This window comes from Magnolia sinica, chromosome 7 (assembly GCF_029962835.1).
Source record: "Magnolia sinica isolate HGM2019 chromosome 7, MsV1, whole genome shotgun sequence".
In the NCBI taxonomy this organism is placed as follows: domain Eukaryota; kingdom Viridiplantae; phylum Streptophyta; class Magnoliopsida; order Magnoliales; family Magnoliaceae; genus Magnolia; species Magnolia sinica.
Genome location: NC_080579.1, coordinates 90,005,908 through 90,030,412, shown reverse-complemented (window position 1 = coordinate 90,030,412; position 24,505 = coordinate 90,005,908). Strand labels below are relative to the sequence as shown.

At 40.7% G+C, this 24,505-nt stretch overlaps 1 protein-coding gene across 4 annotated transcripts; it reads right to left on the bottom strand.

Moving 5' to 3' along the window:
- Positions 1–3,187: 3,187 nt before the first annotated feature.
- LOC131251671 (E3 ubiquitin-protein ligase BRE1-like 2) lies at positions 3,188–24,326 on the bottom strand. Of its 4 annotated transcripts, none has more exons than XM_058252537.1 (19): positions 23,966–24,326; positions 20,757–20,918; positions 20,541–20,628; positions 20,195–20,401; positions 19,064–19,231; positions 18,633–18,826; positions 18,355–18,438; positions 18,107–18,226; positions 17,840–18,026; positions 17,605–17,765; positions 9,725–9,796; positions 9,461–9,537; positions 9,005–9,220; positions 8,185–8,257; positions 8,016–8,102; positions 6,693–6,830; positions 6,094–6,296; positions 4,624–4,786; positions 3,188–3,729 (listed from the first exon to the last, which is right to left on the bottom strand). In XM_058252537.1, exons 1-19 carry the CDS (start codon positions 24,077–24,079, stop codon positions 3,598–3,600), a joined length of 2,646 nt encoding a protein of 881 aa, XP_058108520.1. In that variant the 5' UTR covers positions 24,080–24,326; the 3' UTR covers positions 3,188–3,597. The 4 variants fall into 4 exon arrangements, with proteins under 4 accessions (XP_058108520.1, XP_058108517.1, XP_058108518.1 ...); XM_058252534.1 differs by having other exon boundaries at positions 20,195–20,425; positions 23,966–24,324; XM_058252535.1 differs by having other exon boundaries at positions 9,005–9,199; positions 20,195–20,425; positions 23,966–24,322.
- Between the last annotated feature and the right edge of the window lie 179 nt (positions 24,327–24,505).

Below are 24,505 nucleotides of genomic sequence, written 5' to 3'. Positions count from 1 at the left end.
TGTTGAATCCAGACCATCTACTATTTCATTCCAAACGACTGCCCACTTTGGACATCACTTCAGTTTGTATTTTGGTTTATGACGCATTGAAAGCAGGGCCCACAACTTGGGTGGTTGCGTTTGATTTTCAGTGTATGTAATACGTAGAATGTCGGAGAGCATGCGTATGAAACATCGTACTCCGTCGGGGCATCTAAGTGAAGTTGGATAAATTGCTTAAGACCCTGATATGTAATTCCCAACTTATCCTTTGTATCTTTCTAAATTCTCCGACTTACACCGCACACATACAAATATATATATATATACGGAAACGATCACCTGCGAACCAGTTCGTACGTACTGCATACGAACTTTTTTGAGAACCCATCATACGTGATGTGGATCCAAAATCTGAACCGTTCATGTGAAGAAACACCTCCTGAAATCCCCTGGGCCCAAGTTTTACTTTGATCTAAAGCTTTGATGGGCCATGAAAAATGAAAACATTTTCTCCCTTGATTTGCATTTCTCTTTTTTATGGCCCACCAAAATATTAGATCGGGGTGAAAACTTGTCACATAAGGTTTTATTGGATTCCGCATCACATGGACCGTTCAGATTAGACACCCATGGCACGTGTGCAAAGGTGCGCACGTGCGTAGGTGCGCAGGATATATATATATATATATACACGGAAACGCTGGCTCCTAATTCCATGCACGTAGTGGGCCGCCGTTAGGGGATCCAACCGTTGTTCTAGTGGGCCCAAATGGGGACTAAGGATGCCACAAAAACTTCCTAGATTCTACGATCCTAATACTTTGGATGGTGGCCTGCCAACTAGACGGTTAGAATTCAACATTAAAAAAGCCGAAAGATTGACGGACGGTCAGGCTGAATCCACTATCTTATAGTACTGCAAATGATAGACGAAAAAAGAAGATCCCAAACTGTTTGGTGGGTCCCAGTGAAAAACCCACTAATTAGATGGCTAAGATTGTCCACCTGATGTTATTCTCGTGCCCTAGGCCAACCTGATGGACGGTCCTGGGTTGCCTGCTGCACCACCACAGTCACAATGATGAGATACTCTGCTATGGATGAACATCATCACCCTCCTATTAAATTTTGAAAGTGATGCTAGGTGGGGCCCACTCGATCGCACCACCTCCTTAATATAAAACAAGAGTTGTTGATGATACTCAGCAGCGTATGACGCTTGACACGCAGGCACTCAGAAATTGTCCACGTGGCATACATTAACTCAAGTTAAACTTAAACCGAGTAAGCCGTGAACCCACCATTGCTAAGTCACAGTCCCAAAATCGATTGCTTGAACAATCCTGACCTTTTGTTCGCGGACATTTAAACAGGACCATTGGAAAATTTTCATTTTTAACCGTCCAATAGATGTCCAGCAATCTGATGGTCAGATAATCAAATAACGGTTTCTTTCGGCAAATGACGCATCTAACTTGGAACCAATAGTTTGGACGGTTTAATTTGAATTAGTTGTATGCTAAGTATGGAATCTGCAAGTAATTTCCAAGTGCCTATGTATCATCCATCACACTCTGCCAGAGTATCTAAACCAATTAGGAATATGGTTGATCTTGTCAACATCAGAGCAAGATCAGGTGGTTATCATAAATGGGCCCAATTCAATCCCCAGTTTCTCTGAAACGTCAAACGAAGTGGGGACCACTTTCCATCACAATCCGATAAGATTATCCATAGAATTATTTGGCAAAGGGGAAATTGTGTTCCAAATTCCAATAGCTTCCCACCTGTCCATTGGCGTGGCGACGTGAATCTCCTCCCCCAAAAAATAAAAATAATAATAATAAACCCTGTGGGGCCCACTGTAATGTGTGTGGGGGCATCCGTTCTGTCCATCCTTTGCACCAGGACATACTAAGAAGTGATTTTTTAATTTTTTTTAAAAAGGCCAACCCAAAACTCAAGTAGGGAGTAGGGATGGGGGCACCTACGGCTAAAACCTTTCTGAGGCACACCCAAGTATTGGCTCCGGCTGATATTTGTTTTTTACCTTCATGGCAATGGGACTAGCCTTATGAAATGGTGCAGTCCACTTGAATTCTAGATCAGCCTGAACTTTAAGTTCACTTCCTAACATGAGCTGGCACAAATGGTGGATGGAGTCGGGTGTTACTCGCATGATGGTGGGCCCATTGAACTTGTTGCCAGGCATGGTAAATATATATGCCCATAATTAGAGCTGGGCACGGGATGCCTCCACTCGGCTGACTTGACTCGTCTGACTCGTTCAGACCTGACTAGACCCGAACCAAATGGGTAAGTCAGTCCGAACCGAGTAGGCTTGGCCCAATCTGAACTCAAACCGAGTTACCTAGTAACTTGATCCAAAACCTAACTCAACTCCGGTTCACGTATATATATAAACAACATATATATATATATATATATATATATATATATATATTAAAAAAAAAAAAAAACACCCTAATTTCTAAATATCTCAAACCCTACCCACCAGCTCTACCCACAATGGGATTTCACCACCTATGGCGTACTCTGAACCTTTGACCTTGAAACTCTTGTAAGTTTACCACCGGGGCAAGAGCAAGGACAATCAAGATTTAAGGACCCGAATATGGGGTTCTTGTGAGTCTACATCAGGGCAATAATAAGGACTTGAATCTAGTTCTTTTGGGGTTATAATTGATGGTTGTTTATCAACCTCATCTCTACCACAGAACTGGCCATGAGAGGTTCTCATCCAGCTCCTCACAAATGAAACGATTCAATAATATTACAGATACACATGTATTGATTGAATAATACACTAAATCATGGGATTTATTGATAGTGTTGCAAATGGGAAGCTGCGTGCAAATGGCTCCCATCTGTCCATTGATAGGATGGAATCTGTTATCCAACGGTGGGAAGGCTATAACATCCAGTTTTGAATATGCACTGAAACTCCCAACATGAACAGATCGGATGCGAGCAACCGGGACCAGATCTATGTACCCTGCTCAAAAAAAGATTGAAGAATAAAACTGAATTGCAACCTGTGGAGTTCCATGAACTGTTGTTCAAGGGCATCCACCGTCCATTTCGCACTTGATTAATTCTGGGTATGGAGATCTAGTGGGCCATAGCAACAAGCTACAGATGATAGATTTAATGGGCCATCAACAAAAAATCAAGGTGGCTCGGCTGCGGGTGAACAAGCAAGACAGCATGCAGATGTATGCTATAAAGAACACTAAGCTCTGTTGTCGAAAATCACGCAACTGCATACTTCAAAACACTAACAAAAACTGAAACCGTATGCAATCGAGTAGATTTAGGCCGTGTTTGGGTGCGCACTACTGAATTGAATTGCGATCAGCAGTTCAATGAAGTGGAATGACCGAATCATATTGACAAAGTAGAGCCCTTGATTTGCAGTTGCATTCCCTTCAAAGTCCGATTTGAAAGCAAGGCAAATGCAATTCTGGAGCCTACACCCTCAATAGGACTGCTATGGCAAAGAAGTTTGATTTGATTATTCCTCATTGAACTAAATAATTTCAATTCAGTTCAAAAGTACATCCAAACACTGCATTAGAGATCGAAAAAGGCAATTCAGATATTCACTTCCCGCACATCATTCTGCCCAAAGGGAGTGCCACAGCCAGGGCACTTCCTGTGGCGGATCTCCAGATTCCTCTGAATGCATGGATAGCAGAAAAGGTGGTAGCATTTAATAATTACAACCTGCAAAAGATCAAAAGAAAATGAATTATTCATTATATAAAGGGAGGAAAGAAGCCTAAATATGTTTCATTGGGTTATTCTGGTTTTTTTTTTTTGAATGGTCGTTTCATACGGTGGTCGTCTAACCAAAACTGAAACACAACAGCTGGGACGGGAATAGGAGGAATTATCATGACCTGATGTATCAGAGAAAGAATAATGTATGGACGTGATCAATCTATAGAGCCACAGCCCATGGTCATGTGATCCAGACAGTTGATCTAGTGGGCCTCACAAGACAGTTTACTGAAAATTCCCAAGCAGGGACACCAAACCCTTCAATCACTCGTCTACGAATATACAGCATAGAGAAAAAAATCAGTGACATTTGGAAAAAAAGGCCCATTTGATGGCTAGGTTCTAATCTAGATTGAACATTTTTCGGGCATCCCCCATCTGCTGCAGAACCCATCAGATTAAAAGTCCGGATCACTGAATCATGGACCCACGCGTACCTAATGGGAACATGTACTGATGCAGCAGGAGCCAATCTGGGAAATGACGCACAACGAGCAAATTAAGATGGATATGAATTGACTGGCGATGGAATGGATGGGCAGACAAGCGATATAACCACTGAACTGATGATAGATACACACATCCATGCACGTATGAATATAACACCCTGATCCATAGCTCAAGTGGTAAACTGAGTGAAAGATACCTCATTTCAACAATGAGGTCTTGGTATCGATTCCCTAGTGGGGGTGGCTAACAGTGAAGTGTGAACTGACAGTGGGTGTACTAACAAGCTAACGAAAAAAAAAAATCATGTATGAATATAGATCAGCAACAGATGCACGGAGAAAACGTACAGAAGCATGCTACTTTTGAGATCTTGAGCTGCAATCTTACCTCCTTTGGCCGGTCAAAACATACGCCACACTTCAGTATTGCTTTGCACTCTTTGATTTCATCCTGAAGCTTCTGGATTGCAGCCTCCCTATTTTCAGAACTCATTTCAGTAACCTTGCTATTCCATTCCGCAAGCTCTTCCTCAAGCTTCTTCTTCTCATTTCTGGTTTTATAGTCACTCTAGTTAGATACATATACTGAACAAGATCCATGGCCAGAGGCAGATGCATAAAGTCTACCGACAACCAACCCACAAGTATTCCAAACAAATGGAAAGCATGGATCAGTTTAAGTTGTATGGTTACAGTTTGTGAATCTATATTGTCCACATCTGGTGGGCCCTACACCAAACAATCCTTGGCAGATAAACTGATGTAGGCCGCATCTGGGCCACACCCATCACCACTTGCTCTAGTCACCCACAATTTCAATGGTCGGGATCATGCTATGACCTATGCATTTTTTTTCAGAAGTAACGATTTATTAAAAGAGAAAAGACAAACAAAGGATGGCTGCTGAGTTAGCAGAACCTCGATTACAGGCCTAAAAACAAAAGATTACAACCCTTGAGGCTAGACACATTAGCCACCCATTCGATAAGGAGTTTTTTAGCCCGAGATCCCACAGCTTGAACCGAAGATTGAATGTTGTTGAGGCAGCAGTCGTTCCTTTCCTATGCATTTGATATGAGTGGACATCATATACACTTGTTTGTGGGCTGCGCGGACCCAACATCCAGTTTATATATATATATATATATATATATATATATATATATAATATCCTAATTTTTTTGGGGTATTTTCGTATTTTTAGATTCCATTAGTTTTATTGGAGAAGCTGAAGGGCTTAGATTAACGAGGGTAAGGTTTTAAGCATAAATAGCCAATGGCATTGTAATTTTTTAGTTTTGATGAATCAATTAAAAAAAAATAATAATTTATTGCTCTCTTTGAGAAGGACAAAGGGTGAATTCCCTTTTGTTGTTCTTGAGGCTGCGTCACTTGAGTCGCTCGTGGATCACGGTCACCCATATTGGAGGATTGTGTCCTTCCGTGCTTGAGTTGCTCGTCAGATTGCAGTTACCAAATAAGTCCAGTCATGCTGTCTGATTTGTGGCCTTCAAATATATGTTGACAAGAAAAGGGTCTATGGACCAATTTTAAAGGGGAAACGTTCAATGATTGGAAAGCTGGGATCACCAAATCATCGTGGCTTTAATATTGTGGGTGGGCCATCTATGTTGAATCCCACCAAACGGATGTCCGGATTCACCGTTGTACAGCCACATTCATGGTGATGAGTGTCAACGAACCAAGACTGGTTCATCAAGTTAAACCCAAGAACTATTCTCCATAATACCCAAAGTTTGGGAACGGATGTGAGACATTAACGGATTTATCCAAGCCAATAGCACTGAAGGAAAACATTTGAACCAAAAAAATGGAAAATCCAAATAGAGAAATGCACCTTTCACTCTCCAACTCTGCTTGGAGCTCAACTATCTTCCTCTGGTTCTGCTCATATTCCTTCTCTGAAGAATCAACAGCAGACCTTAGCCACTTCAGCTCTTTCTCGGCATCTACCAACTCTAGTTTTGCACTCTCCATGTTGATGGCAAGATGTCTGTTCTCCAGAGAAACTTTTCCAGCTTGAATCAGAGATGCCTTCATCTGAAATGGTGAACTTGAGGTCAAATTTGGTGCCAGTTGATTTGAAAGTATTGGTAAGTGAGTGGGGGACATCCAAGTGGTACATCAGGTGGGACCAGCATACTGATGACTAAACCAAAAAATCAAGCAGGTCAACTCATCAGGTGGGCCACACGTGTGAGTTGAATGTCGACAGCTCGTACTAAATGGCCAATTACTCATGTGGCCCTACCAGTGAGTTGGTCCACTCAACTTTTCGGCCAGCTTATCCGCACAATGGGGCTTACCTGATGTATCACTCGGATGTCCTGCACGCATGCCAGGCTAGTTCGCACAACCACATTTGGTGCATGTGGACTCAGTGAAGCTTTGGTTTTAAATTGACCAAACGAGAAAGAAGAAAACCGAGAAAGGTACCTGCTCTTCACTGCGAGCAATCTTCAGTTTTAAGAAATCTAATGATTCATTAACCTGCTGGAGTTGCTTGGCTATCGTCTGCTTTTCAGAAAGGAGGCAGCTCTGTGCTTGTTTTGCTTTCACGCTCTCAGAAACCAGCTGCCACAAATCCCACCACAACAAGCTAAGCTAGGTTAACAGCTGAAGAAAATCCAAAAAATGATGGCCAAAGAGAAAGTACAAAGAAAATAAAATTGAAACAGTAGCATTGCATATTTGCAATTGAAATGGATGCTGGCAACAACACCGTTCTACAATGTCCTTTGATTGGTTGTAGCAGAAAGGAAGAAGGAAGCAACAGATGCACATACATGAACACGTATTCACATTCAATTAGTAGCTGTTAGAGGAGATTTGGGAGCCAGGTTGGCGAATGGGGTCCCATGCATGATGCACACCTACATGTACTCATTGGAAAGAACATTTTTGAAGTTTCCTTGGAAAGGCATTAGTAGAAGTGTGCATGGGGCACTCTAGCAAATGCCATGGTAAAGACCCCACAAGACATCGGAGGCATTACCAAATTTCAAAATATCTGGCCAAAATACAAAATGCCCAATCCATGAAAGCAAGACATTAACAACTTTCCAGATGATTTTAGAATGACTGGAAAATAAACATGATGCAACAAATGAGAATTGCATATCATATGTGCACGAAGTGGGTGAATGGAAAATAAGTGAAAAGTTAGTCACCCACATGTTGCAGCAATGGCAAGCCCTGCTGCCTAGTTCAAAACAAGCATCACAATCCATGCTAGATGCTTGAATTTGAAATATTATGAAATATGCAGAAAAAGTATTACAAGATGAGCACAAGTAGCCAATAGTGAGCGACCCTCTCACAAAGCCCTCTTTAGCAAAGAAATAGACTAAACCATTTGCCTACCTAGGATCTTTATTAAACACTTACTATTTGTAAAATGGTAATATAAACAATTTTCTTGAGGTTTTCTTTTAATTTATAGTCTGGAAGAATCTCTTGTTCCAGTTATAGTATTTATTCTACTGGAAAGTTGTTGAATTCCATCCACAGACTGCCTATTCTATTTGGAGAATTTCCATGCCCTGCATAGCGTACTGGAGATCAAATTTGGGTTCTGAATCTGGGCCACACGATCTAAAAGCGCCTTTTCTTAAATTTGGGGACAATTTTAAGCATCACACTGCTTAACAACTTGCTACTGTTACTAGTACACAACTTGTAATTGCAACTGGAAGCACTTAAATGAAGGTAATAAATGCATAACATTGAGATAGAGAAGAAAAATCTATTACGTCAAACCTTAATATTGTAATCATCCCTTTCAGCGACCTGCTGGAGCAAATGTTGGTTCTGCGTCTGCATGTCTTCATATGCTTGACCAATTGTCTGTATGTACAAAGAAGAAAACATTGAGTAGCTGATTCGGCTTCACAATGAACAACATGTAGGACTTAAGGACCATCCGGACCTCAATTTCAGAAATATAAGCGTCTGCTTCCCCATCTTTTATTTTTATGGCCTCCTTAAGCTCCAACACTTGTCTGCAACAACAAATGCTAATAAAAAAAAGTGCAGTATAGACTTCTAAAGCATCTATTGCAAACAACATGATTTAAGACGAACAGAAATCACTCAAACATGTATTCTCAAAAGAGTAAAGACATTATCTGCTGCATATTCATCAGCACAAATATAAACAGATTGTTTTCTGCAAAACCATGCAATTTAAGCTGCGAGCACAGGACTTAATTGGTAACGGCCCATTTGGATGCCCTCGCCAATCCAGATCTGTTTCTCTATTCTGGCACTGTTCCATTACTTTAGCAGAAGCAATCTGCTAGCATTTTGGGGTGCTTGGGAAATGGAAAACGCAGCAACCAGATTCCTGCTTCCCCACTTCATTTGCCATAAATCACAAGTAAGATGAGTTGTTTCTTATCTTAATTACGATTTGGATGGATGGCAGCATGATCATTTGCATTCTCCCAAATGTACCCTAAAGCAACAGGATACATGCAAGACAATTGGATGCAATATTGTTGAAGAACTAATATTAAAAATCTCGGGGAAAATCAGCTTAGTGTAGTGATGATGTGGTCATAAAGAATGATGATAGTTCTGTAGTATCTGATAGGATCAAGACTCCATTGTAAAAAGTCAGAAATAATTACACATAACAGTAAATTTACCTGATTTCGGATATTCCATATAACCTACTTATGAAACGATATAAAAGTAACCTCCATATACACATACGAGTACTAAGTAAATACAGATACAAAGCTAACCTCTCAGAAGCATCTAATTTTGCCCTTAAATCAACAATTTCAGCTTCAGCGGCGGAAAGCCTTTGTTGGCAAGCTGCCTCAGCCTCATTCGCAGCCTTCACTCGCAACTCTAGACTGTGTTCATCCAAAGCACTTTTCAAGATTTCAGCTTGCACCTGGGCTCTACGTTCTGATTCCTTGATTTCTGTCACGTCTCTGGAATTCACAGTAGAAAGCCTATAACATTAGAAGGCATTATATAACCATACACAATATCAGGATAATTGTACAACTTAAAAACATATCTATAATGAAATCAATCATGCAAAAAGAGGTGCAAAGCAACATGCATTTTCAGTTCAATGAACTTATCAGATTTTGAATTCTGAAAGTTTACACTCCTTTTCCTTCCTAATTTGCCAATTCAGACAATAACAGAAGTGCAGAGGCTGAAATTTTCACAAATTCACAGCATACCTCTTTTCAAAGCACTCTTGTCCATACATATCCAAAAAGATTTGGAGCTCCTGCTTTTGCTTCTGAAGGTTTTCAATCTGCAATATTTCATTTCCTACAGTTGTAAATACCTTCTCATTCAGAGATAGTAATCCCTAAAAGTATTCTTGAAAGATCTGTAGCTCAATCTAATTCCAAGGAAAATGTTAAGATAGATGACAGTGAAATTAGATGATAAGCAGGAGCTAAATGCAGAATGAAGATTGTTCCAGATCATGAACATACCAGTGCTTTAAGAGACTTGATCTCTACCATTTGTTCAGCACACCTATTCGATAGGCTCTTGTGTTCACTCATCTACCAGCAATGAAAAAATAAATATTTCATGTCTCTAAAGATAAGTTACGAAGTAGAGAAATAAGAATACCATACATGTATTTTGGAGTTTGCAACAAAATAAAAGGCAATAAGAAAAAAGGAGGAGGCTAAATTACTATGTTGCTAGCAAATGCCAAATTTTGCAGAAGCCAGTGAAGTGAGCTTCTAATTCTTTATAGCCAAGATGAAAAAAGATAGACATGAAATAAAAGGGAACTAATTTAAGAAGAAAGAGAATACAGCACTTCATAAGAAAGAACAACAATGGTCTCTGATGATCAGTAAAAAATAATGGGGACTCAAAGAAATGGTTACAGCAAACAAAATAACAAAGAGTAATAGACTTCCATCTGTGGAAAGACCTGCATTAAGGAGAAATTTTGAATGTCCTTTCACATCAAACATATACCAGTTATAAGCCTTTTTGCCGACTCATGTAAAGTAAAAGGATAGAAAAACTAGAACCCAAAATTATAAGTTGAAAGCTGGTTTTACACCATATGTAATGAGGTGACATTAAGGGGGTGTTTGGATCGTAAATTACTTAAGATAAGATACTTATGCCTCAAGTAGCTTATCTTGGTTTCTACTTATTAAGCTGAAGTGATTAAGTAACTTTAAGTAAAAAAAGTTACTTATGATTGATCTTAAACCAAACTTACTTATCTCAAATAAGTTAATTATCTACTGCTGTAAGTAGAAAAAGTAACTTATTTGGTGATATCCAAACGGACCCTAAATGGCTCCTGCAAAGTAGAATGGAAACAATCAGTTCCATGGATGACTTTCTAGAACATGTTTTGTTCCTGTATGTATAAAATGTGTAGAAATCATCATATCATCATTGTCTAAGCCTTATACCAATAATTGGAGTCAGCTACATGAATCCTTTTCTGCCATTTCACTCTATCAAGGGTCATACCTTCAATTAGACTAGAGGTCATACACCCAAGTTCCGATGTAGCGCGTTGCTTTCAAGGAACACCCTAGCATGAGTTTGGAATGACATTTTGTTTGGATTCATGATAAAAGTTATGGCATAAGTTTGACACCAGCTGCCAAACAGATGCAACCCTCCTTTGTCAGGGCTGGGGACCGGCAATGAGAGCACAAAACTCCCACATGCATAATGTAATACACGATTACATAGGTTGATTACAATCAAGCACTATCTAATAGTCTATTACACAAGTTGATTACAATCAATGTTTTCTATACTGTCATCACGTAATGTATCACACTCTTGGGATACGGATACATATTGGTTATTGCACGGGATATATTGGTTGTATCACCTAATTTATCATTTTCGTTGGGAAACATGGGAAAACATTGGGAAATTAGTCGAATTTTTCAATGAAATTTCAAGGATTATTAAAAAAGACACCAATACACACTTAGAAATACAAAAATCACCAAAAAGAGTGCACATAATAGGTTTCCTTTGTATAGGGTCCTAATGTATGTATTGTCTAACTAAATTGATGCAACTATATTCAAAATCAACTAACCAAATCTATAAATGTAAGAAGACAAGTATAGAAATACAAGCATTACATTCAAAAGCCAAAGAAGATGTTGAAAATTAGAAATATACCTGTGGATTTCGAAAAACTATATTTTTAACATTTTTAATTAAATAATTATTATTTTTTGAAAAATCCCCAAATTACCAAGAATGTGTGGGTCAAGTTATATGCATGTTTAATTTCATGTTTGGACACTAAGATTGCAACTAAATTGGGAAATTTTGAAAAAAAATCGATTTCGATTTTTTTCCCAATTTTTCGCAACTCAACCCATCTCACCCGAATCTCAAAATCGAAGCTCTAAATCCATAATTTTTCATGCAAAACATGAAGAATCATGGATTTTTTTTTTTATACCATTTAACACTATTTACAACATATAAAAACGAATAAAAATTCAAAATACGTGCCTTTTAGAATCCGCCCCAAGAAGCTTTCGATCGCAATTTCAAAGAAATTTCAAAAAATTTCTTCCAACAAATTAGTGTAGACTGGTTGAAATCACCTTACAATGTACTAGAAATCTTCTTCTTTTTTACTATATGTGTGTGTGTGTGTGTAAAATTTTGAGGATTTTCCAGACAAAACAGTGCCGGTTTCCTTTTATCCCTTTCAATATCACACAATACATAGGGCCTGTTTGGACCATGGGATTAAATGGTATGGAATTGCATTAGATGGAATAAACACCATTATTGTACAATGATTACGTGTCTGGAAATACCATGGTATTTTCACTGTCCAATCCCACGTTTGGTATCAAATTCTTCCCTTGAGAAATACACCCTACGTTTGATGGACCGTGGAATTGTAATCAACGGACCACATTTCACAGCTGACACCGGTCACCTGTACACATATGCACCTTGAATGTCACGTGTAAAGGCCACATATGGATGGAAGGCATGGATAAAACACATGCATCAATGTGGGGCCCACAGATTTAGTGGATTTCAAAATCCACCAAAAAACCTGCAGTATCCACTATTGGCTCTGAATGATATGATACCGGGATTGTTCCAGTCCTTCCCGCCTTTTCCAAATGTTGGATGGAATTTGCATGGGACCGAATGCAATTCCATACCACCTAATACCAGGCACCAAACAGGCCCTAAGAACTTATAAAGGGTGTGTGGATATATCGCACCATATATCATGATAACGTGCGATATATTGCACGATTCCGTGAAAAATGGATATTAAAGCTGAGTTTCATATTGCCCAGCTGGGATTAATAGATATATTGTGGGATATATTGGTGATATTGCAGGATACTGAAAATACTTGTTACAATCAACGAGTTGATGACAATAAAATGTGTAGAAATGCTCAATTAAATCATGCAGCCTACTAAATGTATAGCCTGAGCAGCTACTGAAGACCCACCCAATGTACACTGAAAAGAGAAGGAAAAAAAAAAGAAGGAAAACCACCAAAATGTCCAATTCTGCCAGTCCTACATCTGTAAACCATGTGCAGTTACTTAAATCAATCCCAAATGCACAATCAATGACATTAAAAACCCCTCAAAAGGACAGATGGAGAGAAAGGCCAACCCTATCTCAAGTCCTGGTGACACCAAAGTAAACTTTTTTCTTCCTTGGGGCAGCAAATTTTATCTATATACTGCCATATCGTCTCTAGCTCGTTAGTAGAGCTGGTAGAGACTGTCTAGTATGCATGAGTGGTTCATCCTTTGGTGTCTTCCATTGTAAACCTTTGTAGTACCAAAAACTGAAAAAGATGTACCACCACAGCATTCTTCAAGCCATAGTTAACATGTTCACCTAACTCCCCATGAATGGAATATTCAGCCAACCATCTGTAGCTAGTTTTAAGCTATTCTTCTCTTGTTTTCACTAGGAAGTAGAGGATAATGAACTACAGAGAGCAAGCGGATTGTGAACAAGGTGACCATGCTCAACACAAGCCTGCAAACCTATTCTTCCTGAGATCACATGAACAACAACCACTCAACAAAACCCTAAGATTTTAGTGCCCATCCCTTCCTCACCTGCATTTTTTTGGCAATATCAACCAGTTCATTGCTTCTACACTATCCAGAATTTGCCTGTTTCACAAAGCAGCCCCGGTTTAACATGATAATGAACCTGTTGCTGCTCTTAACAGAAGGGCCTACAACTCATCAAAATTCTCATACGGTAACCCATCAACCAGGCGTGTCAGGAAAAATTCATTTAGATCGTGCCATGTTTGACCTCGAGGGCAATGGCAACCAGTGATGCCTCATGAACAATGGCCACTGCATGGAAAAAATAGAAATCTTCAAAGACCTGCATAAGATCCATTTCCAGTCTGCTACATTCCATTAAGTATAAGATAAGTGACCACGAGTAGGCTTGTTGTAGATCTAGAGGATAAAAACAGCTCTCTCTATCTCCTCCTTCGGGAAAGAGTCCCTCCAAAAGTATAAATATACCTCAGTACGCAATTTGAAGACCCTAGTATCCAGTCTTGGCATAACTCTTAAAGAATTTGTCATTAGGACCTCTCCAGGTTGGACTGCTTCCTCCTTTCTCCTGAATGGATGGATCAGCTCCCCCCTTCCACTCAAACCGTCCCTCCTCGAACAACATCTGACCATTGGTCAATTCTTCTTTCAATGGACAAGCTTAACTGGGGCCCTAAGCCGTTTAGGTTCGATTTATCGTGGCGAGAAGTCAAGGGGTTTGACAGCATGATCGCCGATTGGTGGAAAGGTTTCCAGGTAAGATGGCTTTGCAGGTCATAGTCTCAGCTCAAAACTCAGATCCCTCAAGCAGAAGCTGAAGCAGTGGAAGCACCTTGAATGGAACGCCAGAGAAGGAGAGACAGAATCAATCTTATCTGAAATCCAAACGATTGACTCGCTCGCTGAAGACTCGCTGATGACTACAGATTGCCTTGCTAGAAGAATTCAGTTAATCCAAAATCTCTCTGCCAGAGCCCGAGAGAACGAAATTTCATGGAGGCAGAAATCTCGGGCCAGGTGGATCAAGGAGGGCGACAAGAACACAAAGTACTTCCACGGACTTGCCAATCTGCATTCCAATGCTAACAAGATCAGCAGCTTAATCATCAATGGCTCCCGCACAGAGGATCAGTCTTTGATTGAATCAGAGGCAATTTCCCACTTCAGCAATCTGCTCCAAGGCGATTCCTGGATCAGACCTCGGCTGGATAACCGCAAAGTCAGCTCTCTGTCTCCCGCTGAGGCTCGTTTGCTGGAAGTTCCTTTCTCCGAAGCTGAGGTCAAGTCGGCCATTGACTCGCTCCAAGAAGACAAAGCTCTGGGACTTGACGGATTCCCAATCCGCTTCTTCCACCATTTCTGGGAGCTGATAAAATTGGATGTTATGAATTTCCTATCTGAATTCCACTCGAAAAGCAGGATATCCAAAGATCTTGGATCCTCCTTCATAGCTCTTATTCCAAAATTCGAGGGCGCAGCCTCCTTCAGTGACTACCGTCCCATCAGCCTGATTGGAAGCCCTTACAAAATTCTGGTGAAAGTCCTAGCGTCCCGCTTGAAGAAGGTGATTGGGTCAGTCATTTCTTCAAACCAATGCGCTTTTATTCCGGGCAGACAGATCGTAGATTGCTCCTTAATAGCCAATGAATGCCTTCACTCCGCCTTCCGATCAGGATCGAAGAGCATTTTCTACAGTTTGGATGTTGAAAAAGCGTATGATCATGTCGACTAGGAATTCCTGCTATATATGATGAAGCAAATGGGTTTCGGCGAAAGGTAGAGCAGATGGATAGAAGAATGTATTGGCTCCCCAATTTTCTCTATTCTCCAAATGGTTCCCCTAAAGGTTACTTCCGGAGCCATAGGGGTCTCAAACAGGGCGATCCCTTGTATAAAGGTCAGGAAGAGGGCATTCTTCGCAGCATCAGTATTGAAGGGATACCCAATCCGATATCTCACGTACAATTCACAGATGACATGCTCATATTCTCTGAAGCTTCTTCCTCCATGATGGAAAATTTGCATACAGCCGTTCGTTGTTTCGAGGTGGTATTAGGTCTAAGAGTGAATTTGGGCAAATCAAAGATTTTCGGGGTAAATCTGGATGATGAAGATACGAAAAAATTCGCAGCCCAATTCAGTTGCTGCACTGCCTCCTTCCCAACCACCTATGTGGGCTTGCCGCTGGGTTTAGGTGCACCCTCCAGGTCTACCTGGAACAGAGTTCTCCTCGTATTTGAGAGATGCTTAGCCAAGTGGCAATGTCGCTATCTTTCCATCGGGGGTCGTATTACTCTCATTAAATCCGCGTTATCCAATCTTCCAATCTACTATATGTCTCTTTTCAGATGCCCCAGTTCGGTCCTTGCTGCTATCGACAAAGTGAGACGTGATTTCTTATGGCATGGAAAAGAAGAAAAGAAGCAATTCGATCTGATGAATTGGAAGCAAGTCTGCGAACAACACAGAGAAGGAGGGGTTGGTATCAAAGATCTTAGGCAGATGAATAGGGCTTTGCTCGGGAAATGGGTATGGAGGTTAGGTTCTAGAACCACATCATCAAAAGCAAGTGCGGCAATTCGAGTGGGGGCTGGTGGACCAAACCTTCATCCTTACCTTCAAAACGACGTCCTTAAAGGTATCGGATTTGAGCCCGGCATGGGTAATAAAATCAGTTTTTGGAAGGACCTTTGGATCGGTGAAAAACCCCTGAAAGACGCCTTCCCCTCTATCTACAGGCTAGCTCCTAATTCCGACGTCATGGTGGCTGACTATTTCTTTTTAAAGGAGGGAAAGATGGAATGGAACATCCGCTGCAGACGAAACCTAGAAGATTGGGAAATCCCTGAGTTCACCAAGCTTTTAGAAAGCATCTACAGCGCTAATCTCAATCCTCTCGAGGCTGACAGAATCATTTGGAGGAAGGAAAAATCTGCTCAGTTTTCAGTCAGATCCCTCTACAGCTCCCTCCTCCCCGACCAGTTAACCTCTCCCGGTTCCCCTTCTGCTTATGTTTGGTCCTATCCGGCCCCTCCAAGAATTGTGGCCTTCGCCTGGCTGGTAGCTAACAAGAAAATACTCACTATCGACAATCTGGTGAAGATAGGAATGATCATTCCTAACATCTGTTTGTGTTGCATGAAGGATGCAGAGACGGTGGACCATTTGTTAATCCACTGCCCTTTTGTCACTTATATCTGGGCAGAGTTTACAAGAAAATTTAACATTCATTGGTGCATTTCTTGCTCGGTAGATCTATTGCTGAAAGCATGGCACAGGATCAGGATAGGGAAGTCGAAGACAATCATTTGGAGATTGGTTATTCTCGCCGTCTGGTGGTCAGTATGGCTAGAAAGAAACGACCAATGTTTTCGCAACGATTCTTCATCTGTTGAGGCAGTGTCTCTCAAAGCCTTAAGATTGGTGATCGAATGGGCTTTGTATGTTGAATCATTAAGGGAAATGGATTTCGATTTTCTTGCTATTCAGGCCGACGCTACCTCAGCTTAGCTTCTCTGTGTTTTTTCCTAGTTTTCTCGCTGCCTCTTGGCTTTTTTCCTTTTCTCTGTTTTTCTTGTTTTGCTGTATTTTCGGTTTTCCTATTTTCAATACAACATCGTCAATTCTCAAAAAAAAATCGTCATTAGGAAATCTCCAAACAAGAAATACTTAATCATTATAGCCCAGTGAAAAGTTAAAAAGTGGAGCGACAATCATTAACTTCTTACGACTCTGAGAAAGCAAATAAAAAACTGAAACATATAGCTGAAATCAGTTGAAACATGATACGTGAGTAGAATGAGAACTATCCCCTGTACAAGGACTTCGATCAAAGTGTCACGGATCTGATTTGATGGTGGCAGTGTTAGATGGAGGTGTGCTGTTCTTCTAGTGAGAATATGCATCTGGAAGTGCCCCATTTTCACAATTACATAGGGGCATTCAGGATCAAATTCTTAGGCCCTATTTGATCTCTAATACAGTAATTGCATATTAGAGATCAAGAAATCATCATCATCATCATCTAAACCTTATCCCAACTAATTGGGTCGGTTACATGAATCCTTTTGTGCATTTTAGAAAAGGAAATGAACTCATTTTTAGGTGTCTACCAAACAGGGCCTTATCTCTTCAACATTAAGCAATGGTGCTGTTTTAAACAGAAATCATAAAAAGAATAAATTATGGTAAAGAAAAGGAAAGGCACTCGCTACCATGAGGATTATAACCCCATTAGTACATTTGAGTCGAAAACATAGCCTGATGAGGAAGGGATTGGTCAGAACCTTTCTATCTAATAAAGCTTTCAGAGAATGAGCCTCTTCACGTAAAGAGATGGCTTCGCATGCTGTCTGCTTAGACCGATTCAACTGGGTTTCCATCATTTCCATCTCTTTAGACAAGGCTGATGCCATGACACGGAATTCTGATTTTATATCTTTTCTCCCTGAAACGAGTAACAACATTTAGAAACAGCATGCAGGCTATATGCAACATAAGCATATATAGTCCGAATTTTACCTGAATCCTGCTCAGCTTCTTCCAATTTAATTTCAAGATCATTTCTTTCTATGATACACTTCTGCAGCTGAAGCTCTAACTCTTGTATCTTAAGCTCAGCATCACTAACAGCACTTCTTGCAGCATCTGCTGACTCTCCTTTGACACTCAGTTCCTTCTCCCTTCGCAGGATATTATTCCTGTCAGCCTGAAGTTAAACTTTTAAACAAGAAAATCATGAGCTAAGGCAGTACTGAAGCACATCAAATAGCCAAAATACCATTTTACCTGCAAGGCATCTGTTAACCCCTTGCATCGCTCGAGTTCAGCATTCAAATGTTGGAGCTGATCACTAAGTAAAGAGTACGGTTTAGATGAGACTACATATTTGTCATCCTCCAATTCGTTCTGTAAGAAGAAAAAATAATAAGAATGATGCACCACTGGACATGGACTTCCAAGAGGAGAAGGATACTGAGCAAAAACCCAGTGTTTGAGAGCAAACCAGAATAAACAAATTTAAGACCAGAACCAACCTGGAGAGTCTGCAATTTCTCTGTCAGGATAAGATTGTCTTCCCGTGCTTCCTCAAGCTCAGAAAGACGGGTTCCTGCCAGTGTCTGCATGATTTTTGCAAGAACAATAAAAATCAATCAGTAGAACAAATTACGCCCCCCCCCCCAAAAAAAAAAAAAAACCACATGTACATATATGTATGTATATGGATGCGTGCATGGAAAGTTTCACATTTGGAGACACAAAAGTGATAACAATGGCCCCTCCCCTGACAGACTCCCCTACAGGCTAATGATACCTTAGCCTCCTCCACCGAATCCTTCAACTCGCGTAACCCCATAGTCCTATCTGCAGGCTTGTCTGGTGAATTACCCCCATTTACTGTGCCCAAAAGTGGAACATGCACTCCAGACACTCCATCCTTCTGCATTTTCAAATTAACCAACTTTCGCCGACTTTCCTCAAGCTCTGCCATGCTTTCCTCCAGCTCACCTTATCAGCATAAGAAAACAGACCAGATTCAACAGACTACCATGAGCAAATGAAGATCTGAGTATGGCAAACAATCTGCTTGTCATGCTTCTCTGCCTCCAAGTATATGTGGCCGTGTAAATGCAGGAATGCAAGTAGATACTCAGATTTGTGATATTGTGTGTTTGTCCATTCATGAGTGTGCATATCTACCCAATCTAAGGAAGAAACAAAAAAAAAAAAAATTTGTTTGGGGACCTGCAAGGCGCTTTATCTCAGACTGGTCTGTTGACTGGCTCTCAAGATATTTCTGCATCTCATCGGTGTATTCTTTATGCTTTGAGTGAATGATATCAATCACCCTGCGCAGATTGCTAGCCTCCTCTCTCAACAAATCACCAATCTTATGCAGTTGGATGAAAGCATCTGAGAGAGCTCAAATAAACAATCATCAGTAAAAGGTCCTCACATGTCACAGCTGCAACATCAAGCGTTTTTTTTTTTTTTTTTAAAAAGATAACGAGCTTATATTAAAAAGAAAGAAGGAAAAAACAACAAGGGAGGAGGCTGCTGAGAAACCAGACCAGGAAACTAAAAACCTAAAAACAAGAAATCACAATCCTTAATCCCATTAACAAGAACCCCCCATTCTAAAATCAACTCCTTGGCCCTAGACCATACAACATGGACCGTAGACTGCCTGTCATTAAAGCATCTATCATTCCTTTCCTCCCAAACTGACCACCAAATGGCTAGGATTGCCATCTTCCAAATCCGAGATTTGACTTTACCCAGCTTGAAACCATGCCAATACGCTATGACATGATGAAAGAAAGCCACAGATTCATCAACAAGACATGAACACAGGCTAAGGGGGTGGCAATGGGCCGGATCACCCATCCTACCGACAAGTCTGACCTGATCTTGGGCTGGGCTTGGACCTTGCATGCATGGCCCAATCAATTTTCAGGGGTCGGGCTTGGGCTCAATTCATTTTAGACTGATCCCGCCTGAGCCAGCCCAACTTTATATGTACATGTCTTATATCCTACAAATATGCCATTCCGATTCTCAGTTATGTAAACCCATCCATCTTGAACATAGACCATTGGTTTTGTTCCTCTAAAATGTCTACTTCCTTGTGCATGTGTCCCACTTGATCAAAGGATAGATCAGGAACAATCAAGTGGGAAATAGGGATTTATCAATTTTCTGTGCCAGGTTGGGTCGGACTCGGGCCCAACCATTTTTTTTGGGTTTGGGATCGAGCATTGGGTCTTAGGTGTTGGGACAGGTCCTGACCCAGTCCAAACCTGGCCCATTTCCATCCCTAACAAACGCTAATCAACAGAAAGATGATTTTTATTTTATTTTTTTTCTCTTTCTTACCTTCTGCAGATAGCTTTCCACCTAAAGTCGGCGATAAGCTTTCAGTTTTAGCTCTTTGGGCATCAATAGTCTCCTCAAGGTATTTCATCAATTCCATTGTGGATGAATGACGGGAAGCAAGGGCTTCTTCAACATGTTTGATGGTTTCATTTGCATCATTGCTTTCAATAGGACCTGTTTGTAGAAGTCCACACAGAAATGTCTCCTCTGCAGGGCATGATGGAATTACACCTAGAAAATAAGTGCTGCAAACAAATCAATCTTATGCTCTGAAGAAACTGTATGGTCACCTCTCTCAGTGATCCAAAAGCAATTACAGCTTAGATTCTGGAGTACTGAAAACAACCTCTAGAACGATGTGCAACATCCAGAGCTTGTAAACCTTTTTCATAGCCACCAGCTCGCAGTCCAAGCAGGATCAAATCATCAACCAGCTACATTTTCACAAATACATGAAACATAAATCGTAAGTATCAAAAAAGAAGTGGACATATAAAGGGGCAAGACTACAGTGAAAAGCAAATGCAAGGCATGTCAAGAAGTAACCAGTTGCAAGATTGACCTGATTCCACAGTCTGTTCACTGTGATTAACGTCTCATCATATGAGATCTGTTTGTCTTTCAATTCTTTGAACTTCCCTTCGAGTACGTGCATTCCATTTTTCTGGGCATCTAACTGCTGAACAAGCTTTTGATTCCGATATTGGAGATCTGCCGCATCAACCTGCAAATATAGTACTCTTCAACGACTCAATAAACACAGATATAAGGGTTTGACTGCTATCCTTTTTCTTTATTAGTAGGTGAAGTGATAATCCATCAGGGAATGACAAAAAGGCAAAACCATATAAAGAAGAAGCCACATATGCAACCTGAGAAGTTGGGAGGAAAAATGCTGAATAATATATAAATTATAAAATACTCAATTGAGCATTTGCTCTACGCTTGCACAGCAAACCATACATGTGGAGCCTACCTTTTGCTGATCCAAATCATTGACATGGCAGGCCCCATTGAGGACATTAGATACCTCAAAATATCCCCCATCAGATGATATTAGCTATGCAATTGTATAACATTAAATGTGGGTCATTGGTTGAAAATCAAAGGCTAGGATCATCTGCTACAGAAGACACCAGCGCATGGCCCACCAGATTACCGATTTACCTTACAAAAAGGTAGGGGGCTCCACCTGGATTGAGCAAAAAACACTGATCCTGTTGAACCAGCATCATATAAACTCGTCGAGGTGAAACCCTGAACACTGAGATTATCAGCTACAAGTTTGCTTCTTGATGGATATAAGCAGCAGAAAGCAATGTCCCCCTTAAAGTTGTTTGGCGCTACAACATCCCCCCTAAAGCTGCAGCTTTTGCTTGGCTCAGAGGAAGAACAGAGTTTTGACAACTGATAACCTTCGCAAGCGTGGAATGATCTTACTCAAGTCCGTCTCTTGTGCAAGAGGGTCAAGGAATCAGTGTCCCATCTCCTCTTAAGTTGTCCTTATGCAACAAGGGTCTGGGAAGATGTTCTGCAGGCTTTTGGAATGCATTGGCTGATGCCGAAATCTGTGGACGTTTTGTTCTCGTGGAGACTCTGGCATCAAGCCCTATTGGCAGTTTTTTGGAGCATCTGGCTGGAAAGAAATGCTAGATGCTTTAGAAACAGCTACGAAACAATGGGGGCCACGCTTCGGAAGATCTTGTCACTGCTAAGGGAGTGGGGTTCCTAATTTTTTGGTGGGCTGTTGTTCTCTGGGGTTTTTCATGCTTATTCAGCGGGTTTGTTCTTTGCTTGTTCTGTTTCTGTTCTTTTGCACTTTTGCACCTTACCAATAAATTTCTCAATTCTCAAAAACAAAAACCAAAACAAAAAAGAGCAGCAGAAAGGAATGCCAAGCTGTAGGGATAAAATCAAAAGAGGACAACCAGATTAGAAACCCTGAGTTCCCCAGCTGACATGAAAGAGTTGTTGGAAAGTTTGGATCAATCTCAGATTTCATCCCTCAAGACGGCTCCAGCAGGAGCAGTGGGTTTGCTTTTTGTTAGGTTCTAGTATATCAACGTAGCGGCAAAGGCAATATGTCTCGAAACAGAAGGCTGCTAGGAAGCAGAGTGGTGCAACTTTGTAAATCAAGGGACAAACTGTGGAAGAACCATTGGCATGGTGGTTCTAGGGATAGGCAACCCAGGAAGGGTTTTGGCAAGTAGCAAGGTTCTATCGATGAGGTTATGGAACCGCCAAGAAAGTTTAAAGGTGTGTTATGGAACCGCCAATAAAGTTTAAAGGTGTAGTTGGAGCCTCCAACGGCTTGGCTGAATCTGACAGGCTGGTGCATGTTACCAAATTGATCATCAAGAGGACTAAGAAGCTAGCTTTTACCATTGTCACTACAGCTAGGCATTGCTGGGGTTTCTGATTTAGATATCTTCAAGCCACTGTGATACACCATTCAACAAGGATAGGGTGTCTAATAGGAGATGCAGAGTTCGCCTGATTGGGATTCCGGTGCATGATTAGACTGCATCAGTGATCATCAGGATCAATTCGTGTTTCAGCGAGGTTTTGGAGCTTGATCTGATGCATCAGAGTAGTGTTTTTTGCTCTTTGCTAGAGTGGAGGTTCTGCTAAATGTAGGCATTGTGGTTAGTAGGGCTTTGGAACTGGCATTGTGCACATGAGCCAGTTGACAAGTGTGTGCGTGTGCGTGTGTGATTGTGTGTGAAGGGGCTAAAAAGTTTCCTTTACAAGGTCAATATGGAGAAAGCCTATGGGCTTGTTTGGATGCCACCAGACATTTTTCATTAAATTTGCAGCGGACAAAAAGCTGCCCCCTCTGCTTTTCTTTTCTTTTCTTTTTTTAAAGAAAAATACAGCTAGAGAATCATTGATCGACCACCTCTAACACGTTAATTTACATGTTGCTCGGGGTCATCAACGAATAGGTCTGATTTGTAAATCAGCCCCTAGTTTGGGTAAATATGAACACGAGGCAACCTGCTCCATCTCAGGGACTAGAAACTTCACATCTGATGGAGGATTGGATTGAGTGGCAGTAATTAGCTCAAGATAGAGGAAATTACTCAAATTTCAGTCATATTCCTTTCAAATTCTGGCTTGGAAGTAAGATAATTGTGAAATTTGGATCCTTCTCTTTCAATGAGAATGCTAACAAAGGCAACTTCAATTATGTAATTTCCACTCCGCTGAACTATCTATTGCAATTCAATTCAACAGCACATCCAAACACAACATTGCCATTACCCACATAATGCATACCAACACAAACAAACTTCCATCACAAATAGAATTATGCTACTTAGGAAGGGTTTGGATGCTCAATTCAACTTAAACTTCAATCTTTTCAAACATTTTCTAGACCAAATAACGAAGGTGGTGTTGGTGGCAGTGTGTGGGGTTATAATTTACAATTAGATTGAACATCCAAAAAATTGCAATTGCATCAATTTCAAGTTGGATGCAGACGAAAATGCAACTGCAAATTGACGGCAACTTCGTCAAGAAAAATTACCACGAAACATCACTCAACTTTTGTCATTTCCTCTCAATTAAACTAAAAGGTTTGTGATTCGATTCACTTCGGCATCCAAACACAGCGTTATACGGATTCAGAAGCACCAATTCAGGAAGAAAAAAAAAATGCATACAGCAACGAACAGTACGTGATTTTCGAGGTTTTGAATTCCAGCAAAACAAGAACCTAAAAATTGGAACATATTGCACGAGAGAGATTTAAATTGAGATTTTTACTGGTTTGCCGTCGGGAGGAGAGAGAGAGTTTTTGGCCATTGGCGAAGAGGGGACGGAGTTGAGATGGCGCTTCTTCTTCTCGGGCTCGTCTCCGTCGTCTGCGTTTCTCATCATCTTTCTGCCTCTACCTCTATCTCCAACGCCACCATTAATGGTAGGAATTTTCAAGTTCTGCTGTAAAACCCTATATTTCAGATGAAAACCCTAGCTTTTGAGCTTCTTCTTCTTCCTTTCTCACAATCCAAGGCGAGAGAGAGAGACCGCTAAACTGCGCAGGCAGCGTCCTGCGCTTGCTCTGCCCTACTTGGAAGCGTATGACAGATGTCCCCGAAATTTTTAAAATATCGAGGTATTATCGCGAAAAATTAATTAAACGGACTGTCAAGATAACATCGCGAGAATTCAAACTTGGCAGTTTTTCACCTTTCGCGATTTTATAACGAAATTATCAAGATTTTCACGAATAGATATTTATAAGTGTGAGTTAATTCAGTTTTTTTTTTAAGTATTTCCGAAGTCAAACCGGTTGGACCATAAAGT

Coding starts and splice junctions, on each gene's coding strand:
- LOC131251671 (XM_058252534.1), bottom strand. CDS start 24,079: ATGATGAGAAACGCAGACGACGGAGACGAGCCCGAGAAGAAGAAGCGC. Junction 20,919..23,965: donor CTCCTCCCGACGGCAAACCA/GTAAAAATCTCA, acceptor CTATATTTGCAG/GTTGATGCGGCAGATCTCCA. Junction 9,538..9,724: donor TCAAGTCTCTTAAAGCACTG/GTATGTTCATGA, acceptor GAAATATTGCAG/ATTGAAAACCTTCAGAAGCA.